General features: G+C 51.5%; 1 protein-coding gene across 2 annotated transcripts in view; it reads left to right on the top strand.

The window, feature by feature from the left end:
* The first annotated feature begins 1,278 nt into the window (after window positions 1-1,278).
* IL17RD (interleukin 17 receptor D) overlaps window positions 1,279-27,481 on the top strand; it is a 76,697-nt gene continuing 50,494 nt past the window's right edge. Inside the window, exon 1 of one of the 2 annotated variants that reach the window (XM_056804204.1) lies at window positions 1,279-1,631. In XM_056804204.1, coding sequence (XP_056660182.1) covers window positions 1,506-1,631 — 126 coding nt within the window. In that variant the 5' untranslated portion in view covers window positions 1,279-1,505. The remainder of the gene's footprint in view (window positions 1,632-27,481) is intronic. The other variant, XM_056804203.1, reaches the window with a different exon arrangement.

Raw genomic sequence — 27,481 nt, 5'->3', positions numbered from 1 at the left:
AGTTAAAGGAGACTTTCTAACCCCAAGTCAGAGTTTTGGGACAGATCCATTGATCCTATCAGCAAGATGAAGTATTTTTAAAAGCAAGCCTGCCTAATGAGAGCCTGGAGGTTCTAATGAGTTGCCTAATTCGCTGATGACTGCTCAGTGTTTTAAAAGATCTTGTCCCAAGAGGCTAAAACTCCAGTTGCTGATAGAAACTTCTCAAAGCCAAGAGAAAGAAGTTGAGGTTTCCTTTGCTGTTCTGTTGATGGAGGCAGTGAGGGCCAGCCAAAGCGTTAAGGCTGACTCTAGGCTCTTTGCTAAGAGAGCTGTCCGCCCAGTAGGTGGCAGCAGAAAGGGCTGGGAGCACCACGGAGGATACAGGTAGCCGGCAGGGACCGTAAAAGTCGAAGGATGATGCCCAGCAGAGATAATGCCTTCCACCGAGGTCAGGGAGAGCAGCGGGATGCTGTCAGCGGAGGAGCCAGCACATTCGCCGCATCGGAAGTATTAGTTGCACTGGTCTGGGGTGGGTCCAGGCCACACACAAAGCACTCTGGCCACAAATGTGCCCACTGTCTCCGCGCCCTTGGGGAGGCGAGCCCGAGCCAGATGCGGCCCCGATGGCGCCCGCTCTTCTCCCAGAAGGGTGCTTCCTTGGAAGAGAGGAGGCCCAGGTTTCCAGGAAGCTTTTCTGTTGCCACATAATCTTTGCTTTGACTTTTGTCCTTTGGGAGATTCCTCAGAGCAAGCGTGTTGGAGGGGGTTTGGAGTCTGTGTTCCACAGAGTACTTGGTGCGTGGGCTCGCTTTTCTGGGAGTTCCGTGCCGAAGAGGGGGGCGTCCACGAGTAAACTCTGTGTCGGGAAAATCCCCCAACCGGGTTTCCGAGCCACTGCATGTACGGCTGCATCTGAACAAGGTTCCTCGGGGTCCCGTCCTGCTCCCTCCCCTCCGCCGGAATCAGCTGCAGATAGGGAGAATGGAATATCAGAAGTGATTTGGGCACGGAGGGAGACCAAGCACAATGCAGTGGCTCGGGACCTGGTTTGGGTATTTTGCCAATTTGGGGGCGCACGGAGGGAGGGGCACATAGGGCCGTCCTAAGCGGGGCGCTGTCCCAGGCTCTTCGCGGAGTTGGGCCCCGCTCTCCTTTCCTGCTTGCGGCAGCTTGGGGTCCCGGAGACTCGAGCTGGGAGGGGGGGGGGTGCGGCTCAGAGGGGGCCGCGACAGGCGGGGCTCCTCCTTCCCGAAGCGCATGCTCCGAGAGCTCCGACCCCTCCTCCTCCTCCCGCTGCCCCCGCCTCTAGCCCAGGTTGCTGGAGGAGCTCTGGCGGCGGGGCGGCGGCGGTAGCAGCAGCAACTTCTGCTCTAGCTCCTGCTCTGTCTTGGGTTCGGGCTCCGGCTCCGGCACCGGGACCGGCACCGGCGGCGGCAGCAGCAGCAGCGCACGGCCTGGGGCTCCCGGCCGGCTGGCGGCGGCACAGGCTGCGCTCGCTCGCTCGAGCTCCCGGGCCGCGCACCATGGCTCCTTGGCTGCAGCTCTGCTCCTTCTTCTTCACCGTCAACGCTTGCCTGAACGGCTCCAGGCTGGCTGGGGCCGCGGGGCCGAGCCGCCGAGGGCCGTCCGGGGACACCTGCGTCTGGAGGGTGAGAGCCACGGGCCGGCCCTGCGGGGACGGGGGAGGCAGCGAGGGAGAAGGGGAGAACCTGAGGGAGGGAAGGCGAGAAGGAAGGAAGAAGAGGAAAGTTAGGAAGCTGGAGAGAGGCCGGAGGAAAGTTCGGCAGGAAGGGAGGGAGGGAGGGAGGAGGGGAGGAGGGAGGGGCGCTCTGGCTCCGGGAGAGAACTTTGTTGCGGGCCTTCGGAGAGAGCCGGGTCCCAGGAAAGTGAAGATAAAGGGAAGGGGGGGAGGGGGGAAGGAGGGACCCGGCTCCTGGGATAACCGTCTAGGGTGAAGAGTGTGTGTGGGGTGTCCCCGTGTCCGTCTCTCCATTACTCCCCAGCGCCCCTGGGACTGCCCTAGCCTAGCCGGGACAGGTGTGCTGGGTTCTCCCGGCTGTGCTGCTGGAAGGAGGAGGAGGACGGAGGAATTGGGGTTTTCCCTGCATTTTTCGGGGTCCTCTGCTCCGCCCACCCTCCCAGGAGGAGCTTTGGGGGACCTGGGCGGGGGTTGGGGGGTTGGCGGCGACGTCTGGGCACCTGGGCCAGCCCAGCCTCGAGCTCCCCCGGGGGATGAAAGGAGCCGCCGGAAGACTGGGGCTTTGTGCTGCTAATGAGGCGAGGCGGGCCGGCGGGAGGGCAGCCGGAGTTGGTTCTGGCTGCTGCCTGGAGGCCGGCGCGGAGGTGAGGGAAAGGAGGGGGACGCCGTTTGCTGTTCTGCCTGGCACCTTTTGTTTCCGTCCGGGTGGATCTCCCGGGGTCCGCTGGCCCTAGGCTCACTGTTTGCTTTGCTTATCGGGGGTCCGAGAGCTTTTCCCAGTCAGTGTCTTAGAGAGCCTGTGCCTCTGCTCATCCCCCCACCTCTGCCCCCAGCCCCTCTCCTCCTCCCCGGCTCTCTGCAGTGGCCTTGGTTCCGGTCTGTAGTTCTTTAAAGCCGCCAAGGCTTTGCTCCTGCCGACTTGCAGCCCAGCTGGGGGGGGGGGGTATCGTGGGCTGGGGCTGAATAATGCGAGGGGGAGGAAACCTGTGGCCGCCTAGACTCCCAGGGGAGGCCTCTGGGATTGGGAACGTTCTGCTTCCTCCCCCCACCCCTTCCCCTTTCGTCAGTAACAGTCCCCCTTCCTGGACGAGTTCATCTGGGGCCTCCTGCTTCCTCTGTGTTGCCCATCTCTAGCTAGTTTGGGGGACTCCTCGACGCCTCCCACACCGCCCGGTGTAGTCTAGATTGATTGTCGGAAGGATCCCCGAGATGGGCCAGTCCAAGCCCCTCATTGTGTAGAGGGGACACTGAGGCTGGGGGAGTTCGTGTCCTGTTGCAGGGCACCCACCTACAAAGTGACGGGGCTGGGAGTGAGCCCAAGTCTCACACCCAGGCCAGTATGTTTCCTGGGCTCCTCTCCCACTTTCGATGCCACCAGGTGAGGATCTGCCCAGGAGAATGGATTTATGGGAATTCCCCCAACACAAATGCCTGCTCCTCACGGCCCATGGAGTAACTAAGGAGCACCTTTTTCATGATGAGCTGGAATTTCTGAGTTGGCTTATTTTAAAATTGGGTTTCCCAGGAGTAACTGGGTTTCCTGCCCGGGCCAGAGGAGCTCCCTGGCAGGCTTTCTCAAGACTCTGAGCCCCCCACCCCCACCCCCACCCCCTTACTAGAACCCGGGGAGGGGACTGTTCAAGCTGAGATCTTGTGTCCCTTCCATGTGCTGGTGTGTAAGGTGATAAACACATTAGAGAAGTAGAAAGGCCAAGAGTGGGGTGTGGAGATCAGGCAGAGAGTGGGTGGCCCCGAGGGTGGGCACTGAAGGATGGCAAAGGAAGCAGTAGCAGCAGAGAAGACATATTTCCCCGGCTCCACTGTAAAATGAGGGAGTTAAGTGAGACGACTTTTGGGGTCTCTTCTGACTCCAAGACTGATTCTATGATTAGTAATGAGCATAAGGAAAAAAGAGAACCGAACCTCAGTGGCTTATCAGTTGTTTTGTAGTTGGGGGAGCACAACTTCTAGGGAGGCAGGATGGAATTCAAATCCTGGAGCTACCACTAACTGGGTGCGAGACCTTGGACAAGTCACTTAATGCTGCCCCCATAATGGGAGGGGAGGGGACTAGACTCCATGCCTTCCAGGGTCCTTTGGGTGCTGGATCCCTGCATGAGCCCATGTTTCCATGGGGATGGTGCCTTCTGGGTATGTTGTCATAGCTCTGAGTTAAACAGGTCCCATCCACGTTTCGGGATCCAGTGGCACCTCCTTCAAGGAGGAAGTGGGCAGAGGAGGGAATGAGGGGAAGAGGGACAAGAGAGACTTATTAAAGGGACCTGGGGGGGCGGTGTAGACAGGAGGCAACCCCACATGGACCATCAGGCTTGGCAGACTCCAGCTTGAGGTGGGGAGTGGGCAGGACTTCTTGGGAGGATCTCAGGGGCTAGGAGAGACTCTGTACATCTGTGTCCCCAGCACTTAGCATTGTGCTTGGCCCATAGGAAGGAGCTTTTATCACCGTCCTTCCCACAGGCACAGATTAGCCTCAGGGCAGGAATCTGCTAAAGTTGCTTGAAACCCTTATAGAGTCAGCAAACATTTATTAAGCAGCTAAGTGGCACCAGGGACAGAGGGCTGGGCTTGGAGTCAGGAAAACTCATCTCCCTGAGTCCAAATCCATCCTCAGGCACTTACTGGCTTCTGTAGCCCGGGCAAGTCACTGAACCCTGTTTGCCTCAGTTTCCTCATCTGTAAAATGAAGACATGTAAGAGTCCTTGGTTCCTTCAGAGCTCGGCTCCAGCTTGAAATTCCTCCTGATCCCTGATGCTAGATTGGCACCCCAGGACACCCTCCATTACTTTGTGTTGGAAGAAATTATATAGAGGGTCCCAAAGGTCCTGGAGCAATTTTAAGGGTTAATAGCTTTAACATGCTCTAAAACTTCTGGGTTATCCTGTTTGTGTACACGGTGTCTTCCTTAATAGAATACCAGCCCTTTGAGAGCAGGGACTATTTTTCATCTTTGTTTCCTGGCTCAGTAGCGGGCACATACCAGGCCCTTCTTAACTGCTTGTTCAGTTCAAGAGAAAAACCAGAAATGAGAATTTGAAAACCTGCAAATAGTCTCTCTTGGGGGAGTTAGCTTGGATGGCCTCTGATTGTGATGATCCTAATAGTAGCAGACATGAATATACCCCTTCATGGGACACAATGTATTTGCTGCTCTCTTACTTGAGTGGTGCAACAAATGATGGGGCAGCTAGGTTGCACCAGACAGAGGCTCTAGGCTTAGAGCTAGGAGGTCCTGGGTTCAAATGTGGCCTCAGACACTTCCTAGCTGTGTGACCCTGGGTAAGTCACTTAACCCTGAATACCTGGCCCTTAGACTTGATACTAAGACAGAAGATAAGGGTTTGTTTTTTTTTAACTAACCCTGTGAAGATGGTGCTATAATTGTTCTATTTTTTTGCGAATGGAGGAATTAAGACTTAACAAAGTTAAGTGGTTATTCAGTATGTTTCAGATGAGATTTGAACCCAGTGCCTTCTGATTTCCAATCTAGCTCTTGTCCAGGCTGCCTCTTTGCTGCTGTCACATTAAGAAGAAGAAAAAACCCCTTAATCAGAGATTGTTTTGGTTGGTGTTCTTGCTTTCCTCTTCATAATTTCTCTTCATTTTCTTGAAAACTAATCCTCTGGGTAATAGCTTGATTTGCCAGTAAAAGGAAGGCTCCGGGTTTCCTTTCTTCCTTTCTAAAAAATCAAGGTATACTTGTAAAAAGCTTTATAAACAACTGAGTAGAGTTTGTCCTCGTTAAAAACAAGGGCCTTCCTGTGGAAGGGTTCCAGTAGGTGACCTTCGAGGTCCTGTCCTGCTTTGGAGATTTGGGGGCATGTGTTGTACTGGATTTCTGACAGGGTCACTAAGCCTGACCTTCCTTCCCCTAACGGCAAAAGCCTTGTTTCTCTACTGGAAGCACGGAAGAGCTCTTGGAATGGTCCTGCCCCGGAACCCTTGTTTCAGTTCAGTTCCTCAGGTATGTGTCAAGGATTCTGAAAATGTGTGCCGAGAGCTTCTCCAGAGACACAGAAGCGAAGGACTGGCTTCTGTCTGTCCTCAAGAAACTTAGCATTGAGTTGGAGTGAGAAGATTTATGGACAGACTGTAAATGAGTGCTGAAATGGGTGGGAGAAGTCGTACAGGCTTATGGAAAGTGAGAAAGAGGGGAGGCTAGCCCTGGGTGGTCCCCATGGAGGGGAAGCAGAGAGGATTTGAATCCAGACTCTGCCACATTTCCTGGATGACCTTAGGCAGAGGACTCCCCTTTTCTGGTCCTTGGTGTCCTCATCCTCATCAACAAAAGGAAGTCGTTGGATTGCCCTCAGAAGAGTCACAGGAAATCTCCCTGTTATACCTGGAGAGATGGCTTGTCTAGGATGTTGTAGAAGGAGTTGGTGGTGGTCCCTGAGGTCCTTCGCCCACAAGAAATGGAACAGATCCTACCAGTCTCCACCACCTTTGGTTCGGTTATTGGGGAAGGAAAAGCCCAATATTGGACGGGACTTTGTGAGGCAGAGTTAATTTTTGTTTTTGTTTTTGTTTTTAACCCTTATTTCTGTATTAGAATCAATATTATATATTGGTCCCAAGGCAGAAGAACTGCAAGGGCTAGGCAGTGAGGTTAAGTGACTTGTCCAGGGTCACTCAGCTAGGAAGTATCGGGAGGTCAGATTTGAGAGAGCACTGAGCCACCTAGCTGCTAGAACCTCTTCTAGGTTCTATGTAGGCAGGCATCCTTACGGTTTGTGGAGAACCCATTAGATTATTTAGTATTTTCAAATTAGTCCTATCCCTTAAGAAGGCACTTGGAATGAAAATCAAGTTTTTTTCTCATTGCCAGTGGATTCTACTATTAACAAAGATCAGTGCTTTTAGAAGCAAATTTATGTGGGAAATGCCATTATAAAAACTTCTAGTAATTGTAAAATCAAGCTGTTCTTTGAGTATTTCAGCACGATGCCTCCTTCTCAAACCTCTTAAGCATACATTTATGAAATGTTCCTTGAGGCATCATTGCTTAAACTTGTGGCTGATGTTTGCCTCCTGCTTCTGCTAGACTGTGAACCCCTTGAGGGCAGGGACTATTGCCCAGAGTCACAGATGTAGTTACTTGGTAGAACTAGGATTTGAACTCAGGTCTGTGAGGACAAATCCAGCAGTATTTCCATTATACTGTCACAAATTCAGTGGGAGTCAACTGGAGAGCTTTGGATTCTCAGAATGGAAATAATTTGTTACAAATGTGGGGAGAACCTGAATCAGAGGATACATTCCCTCCCACTTCTCCAACAGATTGCTCCCTCTGCATCCCATCCTTTCACTTATTTCCAATTTCTTCCTGTCTTCTGGCTCATTCCCTGTTGCTTGTAAATATGCCCATGTCCTCCCCATCCTGGAAAAAAACCCAGCACAAGGACAAAAACTCTGAAGCCCCATTTGACCCTTTCTTCCCTGCTCCCATCATCCTGTATCTCTTGTGCCCTTTGTAGCTAAACTCCTTGAGAAGTCCTCTTTCTCCCCCTCACTCTCTTCTTGAACCCTTACAGTCTGGACCTCATCATTTCATCCAAGCTGCTCTCTCTCCAAAGGGACCGTCTCTTAGTTGCAGTGGACCTTTCTCAGTCCTCATTCTTTACCTCTTGGATACTGTTGGCCACGTGGGGACCCAACCTTCTGCTGGCAGCTCCTCCTCTGGCTCCCTGGCTGAGTGCCCCTCCAGGTCATGCCCTGTGACCAGAGGGGTCCCTCAGACTTCTGTCTTCTCTTCCCTCCCTCCTATTTCGCCTGGGATCTCATCCGCTCCCATGGATTTATTTACCAGCTCCATGCTGCTGATTCTCATCTCCCTTTCCTGCCCCATCCTCTAATCTCACATCTCCAGGTGCCTTTCACAAGTCTGTCAGCAACTCAGCATGTCCAAAACAGAACTCGGGATCTTTCCCCGAGACCCTCTCCCTCTCCTGCCTTCTCTATTACGGGAGAGTCCCCCAGGCGCCCCCCTCCCCACCTAGGAGTCTTCTGGAAGCTTCACGCTGTCCACCCCCATACCCAATCCATTGCCGACATCTGTTGATTTTGCCTTGCCAACATCTTGACTCTGTCCCTTTCTCCTGTCTGACACTGCTCCCTCCTTGGTGCAGACCCTCATTGCCCCACACCTGGACTGCTGCCATAGCTGCTGGTGGGTCTGCCTGCCTCAAGTCTCCTCCTTTCCGCCAACAAAGTGATTTTTCCTAAAGTACTGGTACGTCCGACCGTGCCACACTTCTTCCCCCTCACTCAATAAACGTCAGTGGCTCTCTGTTGCCTGCAGGATTAAAATAGAAAATGCTCTTTGGCAGTCAAAATCCCAGCCCCCCCCCCCCCCATCCCAATCTCCTTACACGTTTCTTCTTGACTGATAGTTGATCCAGTGGTCTCCCGTCTATGCGAGGAGTAAGACACTCCATCTCTCAGCTCCAGGCAGTTTCTTTGGCTCTCCCTCCTCAGATCAGCCTAATGACCTCCTCTTTGGCTTTCTTTAAGTTCCAACCAAAATCCCATCTTTTACTGGAAGCCCTTGTAATCCTGGTGCCTTTCCTCTGCTCCTTATCTCCTATTCACCTACATATTGTGAGCTAGCTTCTGTGTGTGTGTGTGTGTGTGTGTGTGTGTGTGTGTGTGTGTGTGTGTGTGTGTGTGTGTTGTCTCCCCTATTAGATGGTGAACCTCTTGAGACTGTTTTTTGTCTGTGCCCCCCCCCCATTATGCCTAATAAATGGATCGATTGGATCTTGGAGCAAAAATGGATCCCCCAAGTCATCTGATCCAATCTCGATTTACAGAGGAAGAAACTGAGTCTGAGTGAAATGTCAGCGCCTGGCCTAGGTTTACCCTGGGAATAAGAACCAAAGCCTTCAGCCCTCTCACTCAGAACTCCTTCTGCTTCACTGCTCCGGGAAGAATAATGAAGTCAAAGATACCCGTTTTTCTGGGTGAACCCCCAATTGCCCATTCGAAAGCAGAAATGCTTCTTTTCTAAAGGTCGGGAATTAGGATGGCACTCTAAGCAAAAATGGACAAAAATGAAGTTCCAGCTGGTTAAACTTTAGGGCCCTTGATAAAAGTCCAGTCCAAGAATAGTCTCTTGGCTGGAGGCCCGGAGGAATTTTTATTCAATTTTGAATTGGATTTGTTTTCATTCACTGAAAGCTCATCTCTCTCCAGCAGACATTTGGTTCTTTGAGCGGGGTAAACAAGTGTCGTTGCTATGCTAGCTGCCAGCAGGCTGCCTGGCGTTGCCCCTCCTGGCAGGCACTGAAAGATACCTTGGTGCCTCTAGACACATTTCCAGGGAAATTTCTGCTAGATGCATTGATACTTTCCTGCTGGTCTTGAAAGCCATCCACCCATTGGCCTCCCCCACCCCCTCCACCTTTTCCTAGCAGTCCCACCCTCTTTTCTTTGAAAAGATCTGCAAAGGAGAGAAATTCCTGAGTCCAAATCATAAAAAGAAACTATTATTAGAGGCTTAGAATTCTAGAGCTGGAAGGGACTGTACAGATCATCTCTTTCCACCCCCTCCTTTTTCCACGGGGGCCCCATCCCTTCCTTAGCATTAGGAGCTGCCGATTTTGATTTGGAATTTTATCTGGACTTTGCCCAGGGATGCTTTTTTTAATTTTACTTTATTTCCTTTGATTTTTCTTGGGATCACGGAGCCTTTGTCCCTCTTGTTTGTTTGGCATGTGCCTTTGCTACCCATGGAGCCTGGGTGAGCCTCACCTGAGCCCTTCTGTATTGTATGCCCACCACCCTCAGATCTGCTGCTGCTGCTGCTGCCTGGCCGCCCTCTCTCTCCTTCCGCTGGCTTTGATGATTGGTCACTCTGGAAACTCTGGCTCCCTTGTTGGAGCGAGAATGGGACTCGCCAGGCAGAACCACAGACTTTGAAAGAGGTCCCTTGGGCAGCATTAGTCAACCAGTGGGAAGGTCCCCCTTGAGTGGGCACTGGCTACTGTCCCTTAGATTCCACTTAATTGTTAGCAAGTTGCCCGCAGATGGCCAGCTTTTTTGCAGCTTCCCCCCTTGTTTGTTCATTTGCCCTCAAGAGCCAGCCGGATGGACCCAGGGTCCCCCAAAGCTCTGGATGTTTCACCCCCAAATGCCATGAAGTGAGGGGCACCTACCAAGCCTCGTCCCAAATTCCCCAAGGCTTAGCCCGGCAGGATCAGCCCCCCCTCTCTGCTAGCCACAGATGGCCCAACATCTTTTCAGTTTTAAGTCTCTCGTAAACTTTTAAGGGTCTCTTTTCCTAAACAAACAGTTGGGAGCCGTTGATTTGTTTCCGATGGCCCAGCTTTTCCATTTCCAGCGGGCTTAACTCGCCTGACCCGTCTTGGATATTGTCTTCCTTGTGTCCTATTTATCTTGGCTTCCGTGTAAGTTTTGAATAGACTTGACATACTATTAAGTGACTGATGGCCCCTGTAACACATTGTCTCCTCTGGGGCAGGGCCGCCTTTGAAGTCCTACCCTGTAGGAAGTAAAGAGACTATTTGCTCTATTAAAATTCCTTGGTATTTCCTCTGTTTAACCACAGGCCACTTCCCCTCTGCCACTCTAAACACTGCAGGGACACTGACTGATTGAAAAGACACAAGCTCTGGAGTAATCACAGCCTATTTAAAGAGGGCTCCTCAGAGCCGGTTAGCGTTAGAGCCAAGGGAAGTGTCAATGTTTGCCGGGGACTCCTCAGGATCCCCCCGCTGCCCTGGCGTGTGTTGGAAATAGAAACTAGATGGGCGAGGAGATGCTTTTCTAGTAAAGGGATGGGTCACCCAGCAAGTGTGCGTTGTTGCTGTTTCCCCCCCAAAATTTCTGGGAGCAAACATCCCCCTGAGTAAATTTCATCTGCCGCCCAAGCTTCAGCCCATTTCAGCCCCATTCGAGCCACTCTGTTTCCTCCTTCATGTGATCTGCTTATTTTTGCCTCCAGAACCATCCCGCTTCAGGAGAGCAGGTCTTCCTGGTTTAAAGGCTACTGAGGACATCGCGGACCCGAGGAGTCTTTTTTTATTCTTCCCCGGGGTATGTTCTCTTAATGCCCTCAGATCTGTACTCCAGTCAAGAAACTTCAAAAACATAATAAGTAGGCTGAAAATGGAACCTCCAAAGCCTTGCTTTGGTATGTTCTGCTGGGGGCCTGAACAAGTTAATGACTATAATTTCTTTGGGAGAAAGATTTCTTTAATGTTTTGGGTCCATTGATGTGAATGGATTTAAAAACAAAACGAGGATAAAAATGGGTCTTGTTTTTCTTAGTCCTGTCAATTAATCTCATTCCTTGGGACTGTTAGTGGAATGTAAATTTTACCTAATTAAAGGTGCAACATTTAGAGGGGGCACTTAATAGGTACCAGCTGTCTCTTCTAATAAATCATTTGAAAGATGGTAAAACAAAGATTTGATGTAAACACTTCATTTGCCTCTGAAGCGGAGATTTCCTGGTATGTTTTTTTTTTTTCTGATTCATTCGACTAAATGAAAACTACATTTGCTTCACGTACTTTAGACACGGACCCAGTTTCATTTAAAGTAATCTCCTCTGTGTAGAAAGAGCCCTTCTGTTGAACAGCTTAACAATTTAATAGCTGCTTTAAAACTCCCTCCAAAGTCTGAAGGCAAAGGGATGCTAACGAAGCATTTTCAGCAAAGTTAGGCTTTTTCCTTTATTATTTTTTCATGCAGATTGTGTACCGGGATAGATAAGCCTCTTGCTGCTTCCCCTTACAATTATAACTTTGTGGATCTACTAGTTTGAACTCACAGCAGAGCGGTGTAAGACTGGTTTGGATCTGGGTTTAAGGGGACTCCTGGGATAGTCCTGGCTTTAATTAAAATGTTTAGATTGATATTTACCTTTCACACTTAAAATGAATACTTGATATGAATTCCTTTGAAGTCATGGGGGGATTAGAATTTAAATATAACCCCCTTGCAAGTGAAAATGCAGCTTAGCCCCCCCTGGCCCCCCAGCCAAGCTTCAGCCTTTATCCCTCCCGGTGTTGGGTGCATGCTTGCGCTGTCTTTCTCCTTGGAACGTTTTGCGGCTGAAGTGGTGGACCCCCTTTCCATTTTCAGGTTGGGAGAGTTTCTTAGAATAAAAGGAGGATTTCCTTGAGTGCTTCTGGAATGAAGAGGGGCATTTTATGTAAAAGGACCATATGGGCTAGAAACCATTTCCCCCTGACTTTAATCTGTCCAGGTGATTCCTGGTCTCCTCCCCTGGAACAATCCCCCTTTTATCCAAGGAAAATGTTGTGCAATCAAGACCAAATGTTTAAACCAAAACAACAAAAAAGTCCAAACTAGACCTTCCTTCGCATTATTGCCAGATGCTCTTCCCAGGCAGCCCCCTCTTGGGGCTCTGCCTATCTTTGCCTGCAGACTTTTCTCCACCTCCTTTTAGGACAATGGAACCAAGACCTTTGGAATCAGGGCTATGTCTCCTGCGAGTGTTTCCTTAAGAACTCAACAGGTTTGCTTTGGGCTCACGGAGCCAAGAGACCTGGAAGGGAGTACTTTTGTGGAGCAAATTTAATGTTTGCAAAGGGCTGTTATGTACAGGATGCTAGATGAGCCCCCCACAACCGAGGGGTCCAAACTAAGGATTTATCCCTGTTTGACAAATGAGTTGGGTTACTTGTACCTGGAGATTCACAGGCAGCATCTGAACCCAGGTCTTCCGGACTCATTGGGTCAGAGATTTAGAGTTGTAAGGGACCTTAGAAGTCTGTAGTCCAAGAGATCAGGCAACTGAGGTTCCCAAGATGATAGAGCTCATCAGAAGCCGGGGATAGGCTTTGCACTCAGGTCTTCTGGACCCCAGACCCTCTACCAGCTCCACCATGCTGCCTCTCTTCAGTTCAGACATTTAGGAAACACGGTTTGGCAGGCACTTGCTCATTGCTAGGGATCCTATTCCCTGCCCTCAAAGAGCTCCAGCTCTCCTGGGAGAGACAGCACGAGATTGCCTCTGCACATCTGAGATAGAGACAGACTAGGGAAAGGAAGTCTCAGAGAAGGCTCTGGCTTAAAGAGCAGAGAAAAAGCTTCTTGTAAAAGGTGAGCTTTTATCTGAGGTTTGAAACAATCCAGAGGAACAGGGAGGCACAAGGGAGGAGAAAAACAACAACAAGAAGGCTCCGTCCCTACTGGGTTATAGAAACTAAAGCTAGAAGGGGCCCAGCAAGGCCACCCCCACCCCCACCCCCATCTTAGAGAGGTCCCAGAGAGTCAGGAGGATTAGAACCTAGATCCTCTGATTTGGGGCCAGTTTTTTTTCTGCTGGGCCATGCAAAACCGCTTCAGCCAAAAGATTTAACCTAGTATCTCTCATGTGTGGACACATGGTATGCCAGATCCCCCAGAAGATGAAGAAGAAAGAAAAAAAAGGAAAACAACTCCCTGAGCCATATCATCTTAGAAAGATACATACTGGGTCCATTGTGCAGTGCAGGGGGCAACGATCATTCTGAATTTGGGGCCATTGCTGTAAACTTAAAAAAATTTCCCAACATATGAAGGAAACAGACATTTTAGATAAAGATATTTATAAGTTGTGTTTGTGTGTGTGTGAGAGAGAGAGAGAGAGACAGACAGAGACAAACAGACAGAGAGGAAGGAGGGCGAGGCAGAGAGAGAGGAGGGAGGGAGGGAGAGAGACAGACAGACAGACAGAGGAGGGAGGGAGAGGCAGAAAGAGACAGGGGAGGGAGGGAGAGAGAGAGAGAGAGGCGAAGAGACAGAGGAAGGAGGGAAAGACAGACAGAGAGAGGAGGGAGAGGCAGAGAGAGAAAGAGACAGAAAGACAGAGACAGAGAAGGAGAGAGAGAGGTGCAGAGACAGAGACAGACAGAGAGGAAGGAGGGAAAGACAGACAGAGAGAGAGAAAAGGGAGAGGCTGAGAGAGAGGAAGAGAGAGAACAAACAAGAGCTTGACAGCCTTGTCTTAAAGACCTCCAGGGAGAGGGAAGCTCCCACCTCCTGAGCCAGTCCATCCCACTATCTGGGCAGCTGGAATTGTTAGGAAGTTGTTTCCTGACATAAAGCCCTCGCTTGCAGCCTCTGCCCATTGTCCTGTGCTCTGGCCTCTGGGGCCAAAGTGAACAAGGCTAATCCCTTTTCCCTGAGCCTGGCCTTCCGATACTGATAGCCAGCTGTCACAGGGCATCCCTGAGCCTTCTCTTCTCCAGCTTCAGCCTCCCCAAGTTCTTTAGCCCATTCTCCTGTGGTTCAGATTCAAGGTCTTTCCACAGCTTGACTGTCTTCTCTGGATGCTCCGAGCCCATCAAAGTCCTTCCTAAATGGATGCACCCTGAACTGAATGTAGAATCTGGTTGAAGTTTGGCCAAGCAAAGATGGGACTTGGGGTGTGTGTGGAAGGGAGTGAGAATAGAGAGCAGAGGAGGAGACACAGTACCTTCGTTGAGTCATGAAGAAGCAAGGGACTTGGGCAGTGATTAGAGGGAGGAGGAGGAGTCCATTCCAGGGACGTTGGAGGCTGTAACTAGGGCACAGTGCAATAAGGGAGGGCTGGAAACGGATGGAAGGTGTCTAGTCCTGTTTGGTTGGACCAATGGTTAAATACTTGTGAGGCTTGGGAAAGAAGCCTGGAGAGCAAGGAGGGTTGGAGCTAGATCTGTAGGACTTTGAAGGCCAGGATCAACAGTTCCTACTTTGACAAGCAGTGGAGAGCAGCTTTTGGATGGAGGAGTGAGGAGGGAAGATTATATGGTGCTATATGGGACAGGTGGGAGAATAGGGACCTGGACCGCTGCTATGGAAGGAAAACAGGAAGGGACCTTGGAGGCATCTCCTCCAGCCTTGTCTGTTACCAGTAAGGCCATCTAGGGCTAGAGAGAGAAAGCAATTTAGCCAAGTAGGTAGCAGAACCATCATTCAAACCCAAATATTTTCACTCCAATCCATTGGCCTTTCCATAAGGCTTCTGTCCATCTTTTGTGGGTCCCCCCAGAGAATTATTTTTAGTGGTGGGGCTCTTCTTCCCTCTTCCTGGTTTTTGTGAGTAACAGAATTTCGGGTGATTTTCATGGATTTATTTGGCGTCCTGCTGTTGGAATTAATTGTTGAGTTAGGAAAGAAGAGAAGACAGAGAGAGAGGGATTGTGGACTTCCTATCCTGCTTCAGAAACTCACTTGGTTGTGTTGGTCTGGGCAAGTTCCTTCTCTCTAAACTGCAGTTTACTCATCTGTAAAATGGGCTCAATAAGTAGCTCCTCCCTTACAGGGTGTCTGTAAGGACCCAAAGACACCATCGATGTAAAGAGTTCCATGGAGGTTAGGTATAATATAAATGATTAGTGGTCAATGGACGCTGCTGAGATGTTGGGGAGGACAGAATCAAAGTGGATTCTGGGGTCATGGAGTTTTCCACTGGGGAGATGGTGTGATCATTAACAACTTAAACAACCACAGGAGAAACCTCACCTTCTGCCTTAGAATCAGCCCTGTGCACTGGTCCAAGGCAGAAGAATTGCAAGGATGGGCACAGGAAGTGAAGTGCCTTGCCCAGGGTCACACAGCCAGGGAGCAAGTGTCCAAGGTCAGATTTGAACCCAGACCTTTCATCCTCAATCCTGGCTATGGGTCCATGGAGCCACCTGGCTGCTCCCAGATCGTGACAAAATTAAAGATGTGGAGAGGAAGGGAAGGCGACAAGTGCATCGTTTGGAATGTGGCGCTTGAGTGCTGATGGCCATGAGCCTTCGTCGAGACACTCAGCAGGCAGGCAGAACCGAGGGCTCACTGGAGAGGTTGGGGCTGGCGCAGTCCTCCACCTTCAGAGAAGTGATGGTTTCAGGCAGGGCAGTGATGGAGAAGATCAGGGAAGGGTGTGGGGAGAAATCAGGGCCACGGACGGAGCTGGGTGGGCAGCTAGCTAGGGGGAAGGGTAGGAGGACAATCAAGCAATTGGCAGGGATTCATTCGAGCCCCTACGTTGTGCCAGGCACTATGCTGGTCCCTGGGAAAAACAAATAGCCAAATAAAGTGGTCCCTGCCCTTGAGGAACTTGTCTTCTACTGATGAATATTTAGACATAGTGCCATTACCTAAGAAAAATGAACCAAAAGTATTTTTTAAAAAAAGAGAGTTTAGAATTAGATTCAACACAAATAAAGGGTCAGATGTAAAATACAGAGATACTTGAGGAGGCTTGTCAAGGTTCTTTCCAGATCCCCATAACCAGCTACAGCTCCATCCATCAAGAGGCCCTTCTTCTCTAGGGAACTTCCTGGCTGGTATTTCCCCGTGCCTCAGTTTCCCCATGACACATCTGGGCTTCTCTCCATTTCAGATCTCTGGTTTCATTCAAACCTTTGCTCCGCCAGCACCTTCTCCGAGAACCTTTTCTTCATCTTTTTTCCTTCTCTTCTTCACCCTAATTTATTTTCTCTATATTTGGTATGTTCTAATGTTGTCTATTCCAGCAGAGTGGAAGCTTTTGGAGGGCACAGCCTGGTGTATCTTGCCTCTGTAGTGCAGAGTCTGGTAAACAGTAAGTGCTTAATAAAGGCCTCCTAATTTGATTGTATGTATGTTTTCCTCTCTGCACCCTCAGGAGGATGTAAACTCCTCAAAGGCAGAGAGGGACTCATTTTTGTCTTTGTATCAGTGCCGGGCGCATAGATGATTAACAAATGCTTATCAATTAATTATCCCTTCTTGCCTTATAGTTATCTGTAAAATAGATCTCTCTCTTGTTTAATCATTTATTTATGTAAAACCCTTCCTTATCTTTTGTCTGTGACTCAGCACTGAGTACCCATTCCAAGGCAGAAGAGCAGTAAGGGCTGGGCAATGGGGGTCAAGTGACTTGCTAGGAAGTATCTGAGGCTAGATTTGAACCCAGGCCTTCCCAACTCTAGGTCTGGCACTCTATGCGCTGAACCATCTATAGCTGCCCTGAAGAACTTTTTTTTTTTAATCATAAGAAAACAGCAACAAAAGACCAAACCCCAACTGCTTCCTAAGTTGTTCAGATTTTTGAAAGTTAGTGTCTTGGGTTCAAGTGTGTGCTGGGGTAGGGGAGGAGGGGCCCAAGACTTTCTGAACAGTCCAGAGTCTTCTAGCCTTTAAGAACTCTAAGGGGCCCCTGGTCCTTGGCCCTCTTGGGGATGGAGTGAGGGTGGACAGAGCCAATGACTGAACGCAGAGGACCTCCGGCTCGGTTCTTACCTGCGTCACCTTCTGGCAAGTCGCTGGGCTGAGCCTCTGTTTCCTCTGCTGTAAAGTGAGGAGGGGGACCAGTGGCCCCCCGTTCCCTTCAGCTCCGTTCTGGGGTCCTATAATGCTGGTGTTCTATTCACCGCCCTGTCTAGGCCAGGTCTGTGCAGGCAGGTGATAGGCACGCCGTGCCGGACCCGGGCCGATTTCCCTGCGTCAGTGCGCTCTGATAGCAACCCGGCAGCCTGTGCTTTGATTCCTTATCCAAAGGGGAAAGACAACGGGGGCCACAGGAAACCCCCTCGGCCAAATGGATCTGGACGGAGTAGACATTTGCTGGGATCTTACCGGGCCAGGACATGCGCCCCATCTCTGGGGGCCCCGAGGCCCTCGTTACAGCGCCCCAGCGGCCTGGGCACACCGACGGGAACGAGAGTAGGACCTCACTGAACAGCCATGATGTGCAAGAACAATTTGGGCACAAGTAGTCCTCGATTTCTTTAGGGCAGCGAAGTGGGTCAAGTGTGTAGAGTGCCAGACTCAGGAGTCAGGAAGACTCATTTTCTTGAGTTAAAATCTGGCCTCAGGCATGTACTAGCTGTGTGACCTGGGCAAGTCACTTCACTTTGTGTGCCTCTGTTTCCTCATCTGTAAAATGAACCGGAGAAGGAAATGTGACTCTAGGCAAGTCACTTCACCCTGTTTGCCTCAGTTTCCTCATCTGTCAATGTGACTCTAGGCAAGTCATTTCACCTTGTTTGACTCAGTTTCCCCGTGTCCAATGAGCCAGAGATGGAAATGGCTATCTAGCTATATGATGACCCTAGACAAGTCATTTTGCCCTGTTTGCTTCTGTTTCCTCATCTGTTAAATGAGCTGGAGAAGGAAATGTGACCCTGGGCAAGTCACTTCACCTTGTTTGCCTCTGTTTCCTCATCTGTAAAAGGAACTGGAGAAGGAAGTGTGACTCTAGGCAAGTCACTTCACCCAGTTTGCCTCGGTTTCCCCCAGTGTCCAATGAACTGGAGATGGAAATGGCACAGTCGTGTCTCTTTCTTACGTAGGTCTTCCTTTCTGAAGGCACTCCCAGGTAGGCACGAAGACCCAGATGGGCCCCCGCTCCCACCCCGCTTTCTCTTCCAGCCTGGGGATTTGTGGGGTGCTGGTCCCGCAGCCAGCTTCGCTTGGGCAGCTTTGATTCCGAATTTCTCACCTCCCTGTGAGAGGACGGAGATCTTTCTGAGCTGCCTCGCCATCATATTCAGATCCAACCAAGCAATCAGTGACTCTGCCTTTTTTGTGGGAGACTGTGGGAAAGGTCCTGGTTGGCTGACTATGAATTAATGAAAATCCGGAGAATGCTTCACTAAGGATGGCTCCTGTGGCTTAGAGACCCCCCCAAGATCAGCCACCAAACCGGGGCACAAAAAGCTGCTCTTGCTTTTTTAATTGGAGAAAGGAGGTCATGGAGTTTTACGGAAATTCAGCAAAGAAAATGTAACATCTGGTTCTGCTCTGCTGGGCTGAGCCTTTGTGTTTGGGAAGGCGCAGGCGGTTCCCAGCCTCCAACAGGCCCCAGGTGATCAGGGGTGCAAATCCCTGGAAGGCTCTGCTCCAGCCCCCAAAGTGCCCGGTCCTGGGGCCTTCGGGGTCCCCCTTCCCCAGCTCCTCTGCCCTTTTGTCCCAAGATCTACATGAAAAACCCGAGGGGCGTTTTGGCAGGGTGCAAGCCGGGGTGGCATTTAGAAGGCAGTTTGCAGCAGCAGGCGGCACCTGCTCTGGTCTTCCACCCAGCCCCATGCCAGCTTCCCAAACCTGGCATTCCTGGCTCCGAGGAGGGTTCCTGGGCTCCTGGGCACCGTCCTTCTGGTGACAAACGTTCATTGGAGCTGCTTTCTGTGCTCAGGCTTGGCCTGATCTCTCCGCAGCATCAATTTGTCCATTGTGTGCCGGTTTTGTGTGTGTGTGTTGCTGTTAATGGGCATTTTTCTTGATTAGACCTTTTCCCTTTTTTCCCTGCTGAAGGCCCAAAGAAAGTGCAGCCCGGCATTAGCGCTGCCCTGCTGATCCTCTAATCTCCTCTTTTCAAGCTTTCCCCCAGGCCGGGGCACCTTGGGGAAATGAGCAGGAAATGAAGAATGCCTGCTTGTTCCCAGCAGCCGGGCACCTCTTCCCCCTCTGGGGCTTGGAATGCGGCCCTGCCTGCCTTCTGGCCTGGACGGTGCCCCTGCCCTCTGCCAGAATCCCTTGGCAAGGAGCACCCCCTTTGGGGACCTGAGAAGAAGGCCTTCCCCTTGGGGTCGGGTAGCCCCCCCCCCCTTTCTGCTCTCTGGACTCTAGTCAGATCCTCCAGGAACTCTTTCCTTCCTTTCAAGGGAGTCTCTCCGCTTTTCTGGCTTCTCCATCCTTTTTGCAGGCTTTAAATGCCCAGGACCAGGGGAGGGGGGGAGGGAGTAAGTTAAAATGTCAACAAGTGACAAGTTGTTATTCTTGCTCCACACCGGCCTAGGGAGGAACAAAGCGTCTTATCTTTTATTCATAAGCCCAGGGAAAATGCCAGACCTCGAGGCTTAGGCTGGGGCCGGAGAGTCATTCAGGGCTGGCCTTTCACTCTTCGGGTTCCTTTTTTGATCCTGGACCACTGGCCGTGAAATCTCATGCCGAGATTTCCTAGGGGGACTTTCAGCACCCGGAGAATGAACTGTAAAGGCTCCACTTCTCCTTTCATTTTCTTTCCTGGCACCAAATACATGGGCTTTGGAGCCGCAGCCAGAGAAGAATGGCTACAAGGCCGGGAAGCCCTGTGCTAGTTTCCGGCTGCTAGTTTTGTGGGCATTTTGCCTCCCCACCATGGATGCTGGATGCGGGTTGTCATTGTATGTAAATCTTCCAAAGGCCTCAGCCTGGCCTGGAGGGACTGGGGGCAAGGGGAGCCCAGCCTGGGCTCTGGCACCCCCTTCTACCCTCTATCCCTCCCTCCCCCAAGTGTACACAGTCTGCAGATCCCCCCCAAGCAGGAGTTCTCAGAATAGACCCCGGCTTTTGTTCAGTTTTGCAGGCTTAATTTAGGGCTTTTCCTTTTTGGTTGTAATTATAGGAAGTCATGCCGGGTTGGCTAAAGAAGCCTGGGATTGGGTGTAGACGACTAATCTTAACCTTTGAATCCTGAAGGCCCCCAGGTGCCCCACTCCCAGCTTCCTGGGCATAGAAGAAACCTGCCTGCACTTGGGGTGCCATTTGGGGGCAACAAACGGGGAAGCCCTCAAGGTGCTCTCTGGGAAGACACAGGCACGGCTCAGAGGCCGAAGATGGTTTTTGGCCCCGCTTTCCTCCCAGCCCCCTAACCTGTGCCTCTGTTTCTGCTGCCCGCCGCCGCTGACGGTCTGGGGATAACATTACATTTTTTCAGCATGAAACCCAACACTCCAAATCCCTGAAGCAGTCTCAAATTTATGGTTAATAAAAGAATTTATTGTGCTGGATGTCATCTGTTAGATCACTCTGGGAACAGAAACTGGCAGCGAGGGGACAGGAAATATTTTCCTTTCAAATCGCTTCAATCTTCTGGTCTGGGGCAAAAGTGTCTGATTTCAGGAAAGTCGCTGGGAAGAGCAAGGGAACAGAGGAATGCATTCGGACCGCCTGAAGTGGACCTTCTCGGACCCTCTGAGACCGCAGGGCCGGACGAGACCCCTAAATGCTAGCTAGACTTCTGGGATTGGCTCTGTGTGTCGGGGCTGGCTGACAGGAAGCTTTCCAAGCTCATTTTCCAGGAAATGTTGATGGGGCAGAAGTGGGGGAACCGAGGGGCAGTAGGCCGCTCTTGGGCCTTCCGGCCTTTCCAGGCAGCGCAGACTCCCCGAGAGGACGACGGCCCTCCAAGCTTTGCCTCATTCTCCACTCCCTTTGAAATTGGGATTGGGTCCAAGGCCCCAGGAAGGTATGGACCAAAGGCTTCAAAGGCTCCGCGGAGCCCGCATCCTCCTCCTCTGCCCGCTAGACAAACACCTGAAGGTAGACAGTCCTGTTTTTAGACAGCGATGAAGCCTGGCTCTTTATTCAGAGCCTCCGCTGGTTCCTCCATTATCTCTGGGACAGGCCTCAGAGGTGAGGTCTTACTTCTGCCCTGGCTCCTTTTTTGTTTTTTCTCCCCAGATGAGGATACCACAGCTGAGGAGGGTCCAGGGGGATCAGAGCAGGCCACGTGACGGCAAAGGGAAGTTTCAGGCCAGAAATTCTGGCTCTTATCCCACACCAGTGCCGCAGAAAGGGAGACCAGACTGATGGGAGATCAAAGAAGATAAAATGGGCAGCCAGGTGGCTCAGTACATAGAGAGCCAGGCCTAGAGATGGGAGGTCCTGGGTTCAAATCTGATCTCAGTTTCCCAGCTGTGTGACCCTGGGCAAGTCACTTGACCCCCATGGCCTAGCCCTGACCACTCTTCTGGCTGTTTCTATAGTCGAGTCGCACCCGGTCGAATGGCCAGACCCAAGGGGGTGTCATTAATGGCTTTATGGCCTGTGGAAAGGGGGCTCCAGACAAACCCCCGGAGATCGGTGCTTGTGTGGCCCTGGGAGACGGAGCGTTCCTCTGATAGGCAGCTACAGCAGCTTCGGGTGCCAGCCTCTTTTGGAAGGGTCGCTCGGTGCCTGGCCAAGGGAGGGCGTCAGAAGGAGGGAGGCCGGTGGCCCTGGTCAGCTGGCCGGTGAGTGAGGAGAGACGAGGGGCCGGGCGAGTAAAACCGGGCAGCCGAGGGACGCCGAGGGACGTCCATCCGCTGGGGAATGGTCAAGGAACACTGGAGCGCCGTTGGCGAGCAGGCTCCGAACGGATGCTGAGTGAATCCGCAGAACCAGGAGAACGCGGTGCGCAGCAACAGCAGTGAGTGCTGTGCGGTGATCCGGCGGGAGACGCGGCCCCTCGGCGACCGAGCGGAGGGACCCGGGACAAAGCGGGCTGAGCCCCTCAGAGGAAGAGCCGTTGGCGTCCGAGCGCATTCTTCCTCCCGAGCTGCTTTCAGTTCTGTTGGGGTTTCCGGGGGACCCTCTTAGCGCTGACCCGTGTGGAAGCGCCTTTGCGTGGCGAGCCTGCTACCATTCAGGACAAATTGTTTCAGTGTCCGAGAGGAGGGCAGGGCAGGAGGAAGGCGGTTGGGACGTCCTGCTTTGTCGGACGCTAGTACGTCATCGGGAAAAGCAAGTGTGTGAGAGGAAAAAGTGACAGCATAGACCAGGCTCCGGCAGCGAAGGACGGAGCCGGACGTGCCGAGGACCACCTTGGACCTCCAGAGGCCCATCGGGGCGGGACGTGGAGCTGGCTGGGCCCGAGAGACAGACTCGCTGCCTTTGGGGAGCGGAGAGCCGAGCTATAGACTGGAGAACGGCCAAGACCTGGAGGGAGAAGGGACGCCGGGAGAGGAGAAGGGACGGAAGCCCGGGCACTGGGGGCATTGAGGAGAGCCTCGGGGGAGCCGCCACACTGGCCAGGCTTTCGGGAGGGGGAGGCAGAGGTCGGAGAGGCGCTGCTTTTTCTCTGAGGTCAGCGTTGGGAGGAGAGAGATGGAGAATGACTGATGGAGGGGACCGGAGGGTCAAGACGGAAGACGAGCCCGTTTATTGTCGGCATGGGATGATGGCACCAGTCCACGGGGAGAGACTGAGGGTAGAGCGTGGAGGGACGGTCCAGGGTCAGTCTGCCTGAGGTGCGGAGGAGGGACCAAGCCCCCAGGAGAGCTATTGGCCATCTTTCCTCGTCCTTGATGGTCAGCGCCGTGAGGGCAAGGGCCAGGCTTCTTTGGGTCTTTGCCTCTGACTGAGCTGAGCCACACATTGCCACGTAGTCCGTCTGGGGTTTTCTTGGCAGTTTCTCCAGCTCGTTTGACAGATGAGGAAATGGAAAGCGGCATTACGTGACTTGACCAGGGTCACGCCGCTTAGTCAGTGTCCGAGGCTGCATCTGAAGCCCTGACTCCGGGCTCAGCACGACCTTCGTGTCCTCCTGCTCGCTGACCACCACGAGGCAGGGCTGGGCTTTGGGAGTCCCCCGTCCGTCATCGAGACCTTTTGGTGCCTGTGGACGAAGCGATTGTCCAGGAAGGCCAAGGTGGGAAAGCCCCAGGGTCAGCTTTGGGCAGCGGAGGCCAGCTGGTCCTCCTCTCCCAGCCTGGGCAGACCCTTCTGTGATAAAAGGCCTGGCTGGGAGGCTCCCTTTGCTGTCTTAGTAACCGTAGAGTAGAAAAACAGCAATTAAGCCCCCACGTCTCGCTCCGTGCGTTGGACGGGTGACCTTTGTCTTGGCCCCATTTCAGAGGTACTTAAACCTGCTTTTCCCGAGGATTTATATGCTCCCCAACGGCTTTGCTCTCCCAAAATGTATTCTGAAACGGTGCGACCCGAGGGAGGAGGGCAGCTTTTTACTGGCTCCAGCCGAGGGGTGTGAGCCCGACTGTCAGATGTGGCTCTGGGGCTTGGGAGAGTTTGTTCTCAAACTGCCTGGCTCAGCAGCGCACAAAGCAGGCGGGGATCTCCCAAAGAGGGGGCACCCCGGGAGGCAGAGTCTGGCGGGGCTTCCGACTTCCTATTCGGAACCGAGTTCTTGGCTGGCCTCAAATGCAGCGTCTATTGGAGATCTGACTGGTGAGGGCAGCACCTTCACCAGGGCAAGGAGCCCCCTCTCTCCTGCCCTCTCCTCTGGGACCCCTCTAGATCGGGCCTCCCATCGTCACCCGCAGAGGCTGCGGACGTTGTACCGAGGGCGCGTAGTAGAGAAAAAACCTGTTCAGCGGTGCCAGCGGGAGAAAGAGGACCTGGATGGGAAAGGCTTTTGAGACACTCATTTCTTACCGTTCGGACATTAGATGCATTTTTTAATTTGAAAAAATTTACTTCATTAATTTAGACTATTTTCCTGCGGTTACATGATTCGTGTTCTTTCCCTCCACTGGACATGAGATGCATGTTCAACAAAAAAGAATTATAATGCAAAACTTTATTATTAAATAAATGTATTAAAACACAATACAAACAATACCATGTATTGGTTCCAAGGCAGGAGAATGGCAAGGAGTAGGCAGTTGGGGTTTAAGGGACAGATCCAGAATCACAGGTCAGATTTGAACCCAGGACTTCCCATCTGCGGGCTATGTCCCCTGAGCCACCCAGCTGCCTCCTATGCCGTTTATATCAATGTTAGAGGTTTAGATGGATGAGGAGGCCATCCAACTTCCTCGTTTTATAGACGAGCCCTGAAGCCCAGGGAGGCAGCGATTTGCCCTCAGCCCAGACACGTAGCAGCTGACAGAGGCAAGATAGGACGTTAGACCCTTGAATCTGGTTCAAAGACAAAAGACAGTTTCTTCTCTAGACAGTCAGCCTGGCATGCCAGCCATAGGAAATAATCCAAGAATGAAGTATTTCCTGGGCAAGGAATGCAGAGAGGAAGCTGGTCCTCCCCTCCAGGGACTTTGCATCCTCCTGATGGATACTTGGCAGTGTGGAGTGAGAGTTCGGAGGAGAGATGTGGGCCGGATGTATCCGCTTGGGAGTCTTCTCCGGGAGAGCCCAGGATGCATCTTGGAGGGGGCGCCATCCCTCCTCCAATTGTGTTTTTCTTGAACTTAGCATTTCCTCTCATCATTTCCCCCCATAAACCAATTATTGATGTGCCGGCGGCTAGGATTTCAGCCTGGGAGTCAGTCCTTCCCTCCTTTGGTCTCCCTAGCACGGAGCACCACATTTGGTCCAGAGGAGGTGCTTAGTGTTTATAGTGTCTTCAAGGAGCTCTCCTGCTCCCTGGAGGAGAGAAGCCATGGAGGCGAGTCGGGGTCAGGGAAGGGGACTTTATAGTTTTTAGAGTCACAAGGATGGTGACTCGATCCGGGAGAGGATGGATGTGTCCTTCCCAGAACTATTGGGCTCAGAGCAAAAGGTGGAAAGGGGAGGGGTACGTGTGCCAGGGCAAGATGGCGGGCGCTGCTGTGCCAAGTGTCATTGGGTTTGGGACTGGGTGAGTTGTGCTCAGTGATTCATCCATCAGTCCATGGGATGGGAGACCCAAAGCTGGACCTTGGCCATGGCTTCTGGAGCTCCACAGCTTGACATAGCCCAAACCCAGACCGATCATTTTTTAAAACTTCGTGAGCTCCATTGGGTTCATCCGCCATCACTTGCCTAGCCATTCTCCGTTGGACTTTTGGGGTTGATTCCAGCTTTTTTGGTATTGCCAACAGAGCTGCTTTGTACGTACTACTTTGTGGGGAGTGTTATTTCCTGGGGGTGTATTCAGTGGAATTAACTGGAGCAAGGGGGACGCACACTTGGGGAGCCCTTGATCCATGGGGCCAAACTGCCCTCCAGAAAGATGCCACCAGCACGGAACAAGAGGCGCTGCTTTCCAGAGCCCCGCCAGCACTGGGGTGTGATTTTCATTTTCCTTCGTTCCACGGAGGGGCTCTTAGAGTTGGAATCTGCGTTCCACAGATGATCAGGGTGGGACGGTTGGGTTTTTGTAGTGATGATTTCCCCAGTGTTTCATCTTTTGTGTGCTTCTGAAAGGAGCCTAACAGTATTTCTCTGAAAACACTCCCATGAATGGATTTGTGACTTGTAATTGGTTCTGCAGCTGTCCAGCTGCCTCCTTCTCAAGTGTCTGAGCATGTTTGGGAAGCAGTTCTCTTAAATATTCTCTCCGTAATCCTATTTGTGCCAGGAGTGTGACTAGCGCAGCTTTTGTTTGGAGCAAGTGTAAAGATAAACGTGCCAATAAGTGGGGTCTCCAGGAAAAGCCTTTGTTCTCCAGTATTTCACAAGAGCTGAGATGTCATCCTAGTATCAAGGGGGTGAAGAGCCTTCGGTCTGGAGCAGGAAGTGCCACCGGGGGTCATCCAGGATCCTGGCACTTAGATCTGGGAGGCCAATCTCCTTATTTTACAGATGAGGAAACAAAGGCACAGGGAGGTTAGGTGACTTGTCTGTGGTCACCCAAGTGGTAAGCATCAAAGGTGGGATTTGAACCCAAGTCTTCTGGCTACAGACTCAGGGAGGGTTTTTGTCCACTCTTCCCTGATTCCTCCCCACTCTATTCGCAGCAGCAATAATCATGGATGTCTAGGTTACAGAGAGCTTTTTACACTTTGTCTCATTGATAACTGAATTGTGAAATTCCACACACTGCTATGAAACTGCCTGACTTGCTTTATTCCCCCCACCCCAGAGGCTAGAGATGAACCTCTCTGTATTTGGCCATGCTGGTTCTTGGAGGACAGATGCCATTCTTGCCCAGTTTCCAAGAAATGTGCTCTAGTGGATAAAGTAATGGGCTTGGAGTCAGGCAGACTTGAGTTCAAATCCTGTCTCTGATTCTCACTAGCTGTATGACTCTGGAAAAGTCACTTAACTTGCCTGAGCTTCAGTTTCCTTCCCTGTCAAATGAAGAGGTTGGACTTGATGCCCTCTGAGATCTCTTCCAGTGCTGTCTGAACCGTGACCCTCTGACCATTGCTCTATTCCAGCAGAGTGGAGTCTTCAGACATGTCAGAAAGCTTCCTATTTGCCCCTCCAAGGGCAACATTTTAAAAAATGGGGGGCCTCAAACATGGCAGCTGAGAGCGTCTCGAGAATTTTGGTTTCTGCTGAAATGTCTTCAAGGTGGAAAGCTTTGGATGGGGTTTGGTCCTCCAGCCCTCTCTGCCCCGCTTAAGCTGGTGCCATCTGTCTGAGGTGGGGATAAGGTCCGTTCAGCATCCTTAGCTATATTTATTTGGTAAAAGATCCCCATTAGAGGAGCAGCTAAGAGCTGCCCTCCCCTTCTCACCCCCACGTCCCCAAAGCTGGGGCAGATCTGAATGCTGCTTTCTATGCCCTGGGATCGTCAGCTAAAGAGGAGGCTGATCTGTTAGCTGGCTCAAGCCAATAGCCTTTTTCCATTTTTTAATAAAATGCATCTCCCCTGTTATTTCCCAGTCCTCACACAAAAGCACCGTCTGAATTTCTAGCCCATTTGGATGCTCTTTTGCAAAGCTCTTACCCCTAATTCCAAGAAGGACTGGGCTGGCTCTTATCTTTAGGTTTAAAATTGGAAATAACTTTTTGGGGTTCTAAGTAGTAGTTTTTAAAAAGATATTTGAAGTAAAAAATTTTAAGGCATAATTAGATGTTTTGTGTCACTCAAAGGAGATTATTTACTTTTCATCCTGTTCCTTTTTTTGAAATAGAATTTCATTTAAAAAAGAGATTTATTGGGGACAGCTGGGTAGCTCAGTGGGTGGAGAGCCAGGCCTAGAGATGGGAGGTCCTAGGTTCAAATCTGGCCTCAGACACTTCCGAGCTGTGTGACCCTGGGCAAGTCACTTAACTCCCATTGCCTGGCCCTTACCACTCTTCTGTCTGGGGACCAATACACAGTATTGATTCCAAGATGGAAGGTAAGGGTTTTAATTTGGGGGGGGGGAGAGAGACAGACATGGAGACAGAGAGAGAGACAGAGACAGAGAGACAGAGATTTATTGGTGCCACTCTTTTCTGTAGATGTCATTTCTGTCTATACACCAACCCACCTCACTAAATGA

The sequence above is a fragment of the Monodelphis domestica genome, chromosome 7 (genome assembly GCF_027887165.1).
Source record: "Monodelphis domestica isolate mMonDom1 chromosome 7, mMonDom1.pri, whole genome shotgun sequence".
NCBI lineage: Eukaryota > Metazoa > Chordata > Mammalia > Didelphimorphia > Didelphidae > Monodelphis > Monodelphis domestica.
The sequence above is the reverse complement of the archived record's forward strand: the minus strand, read 5'-3'. Positions and strand labels throughout refer to the sequence as shown.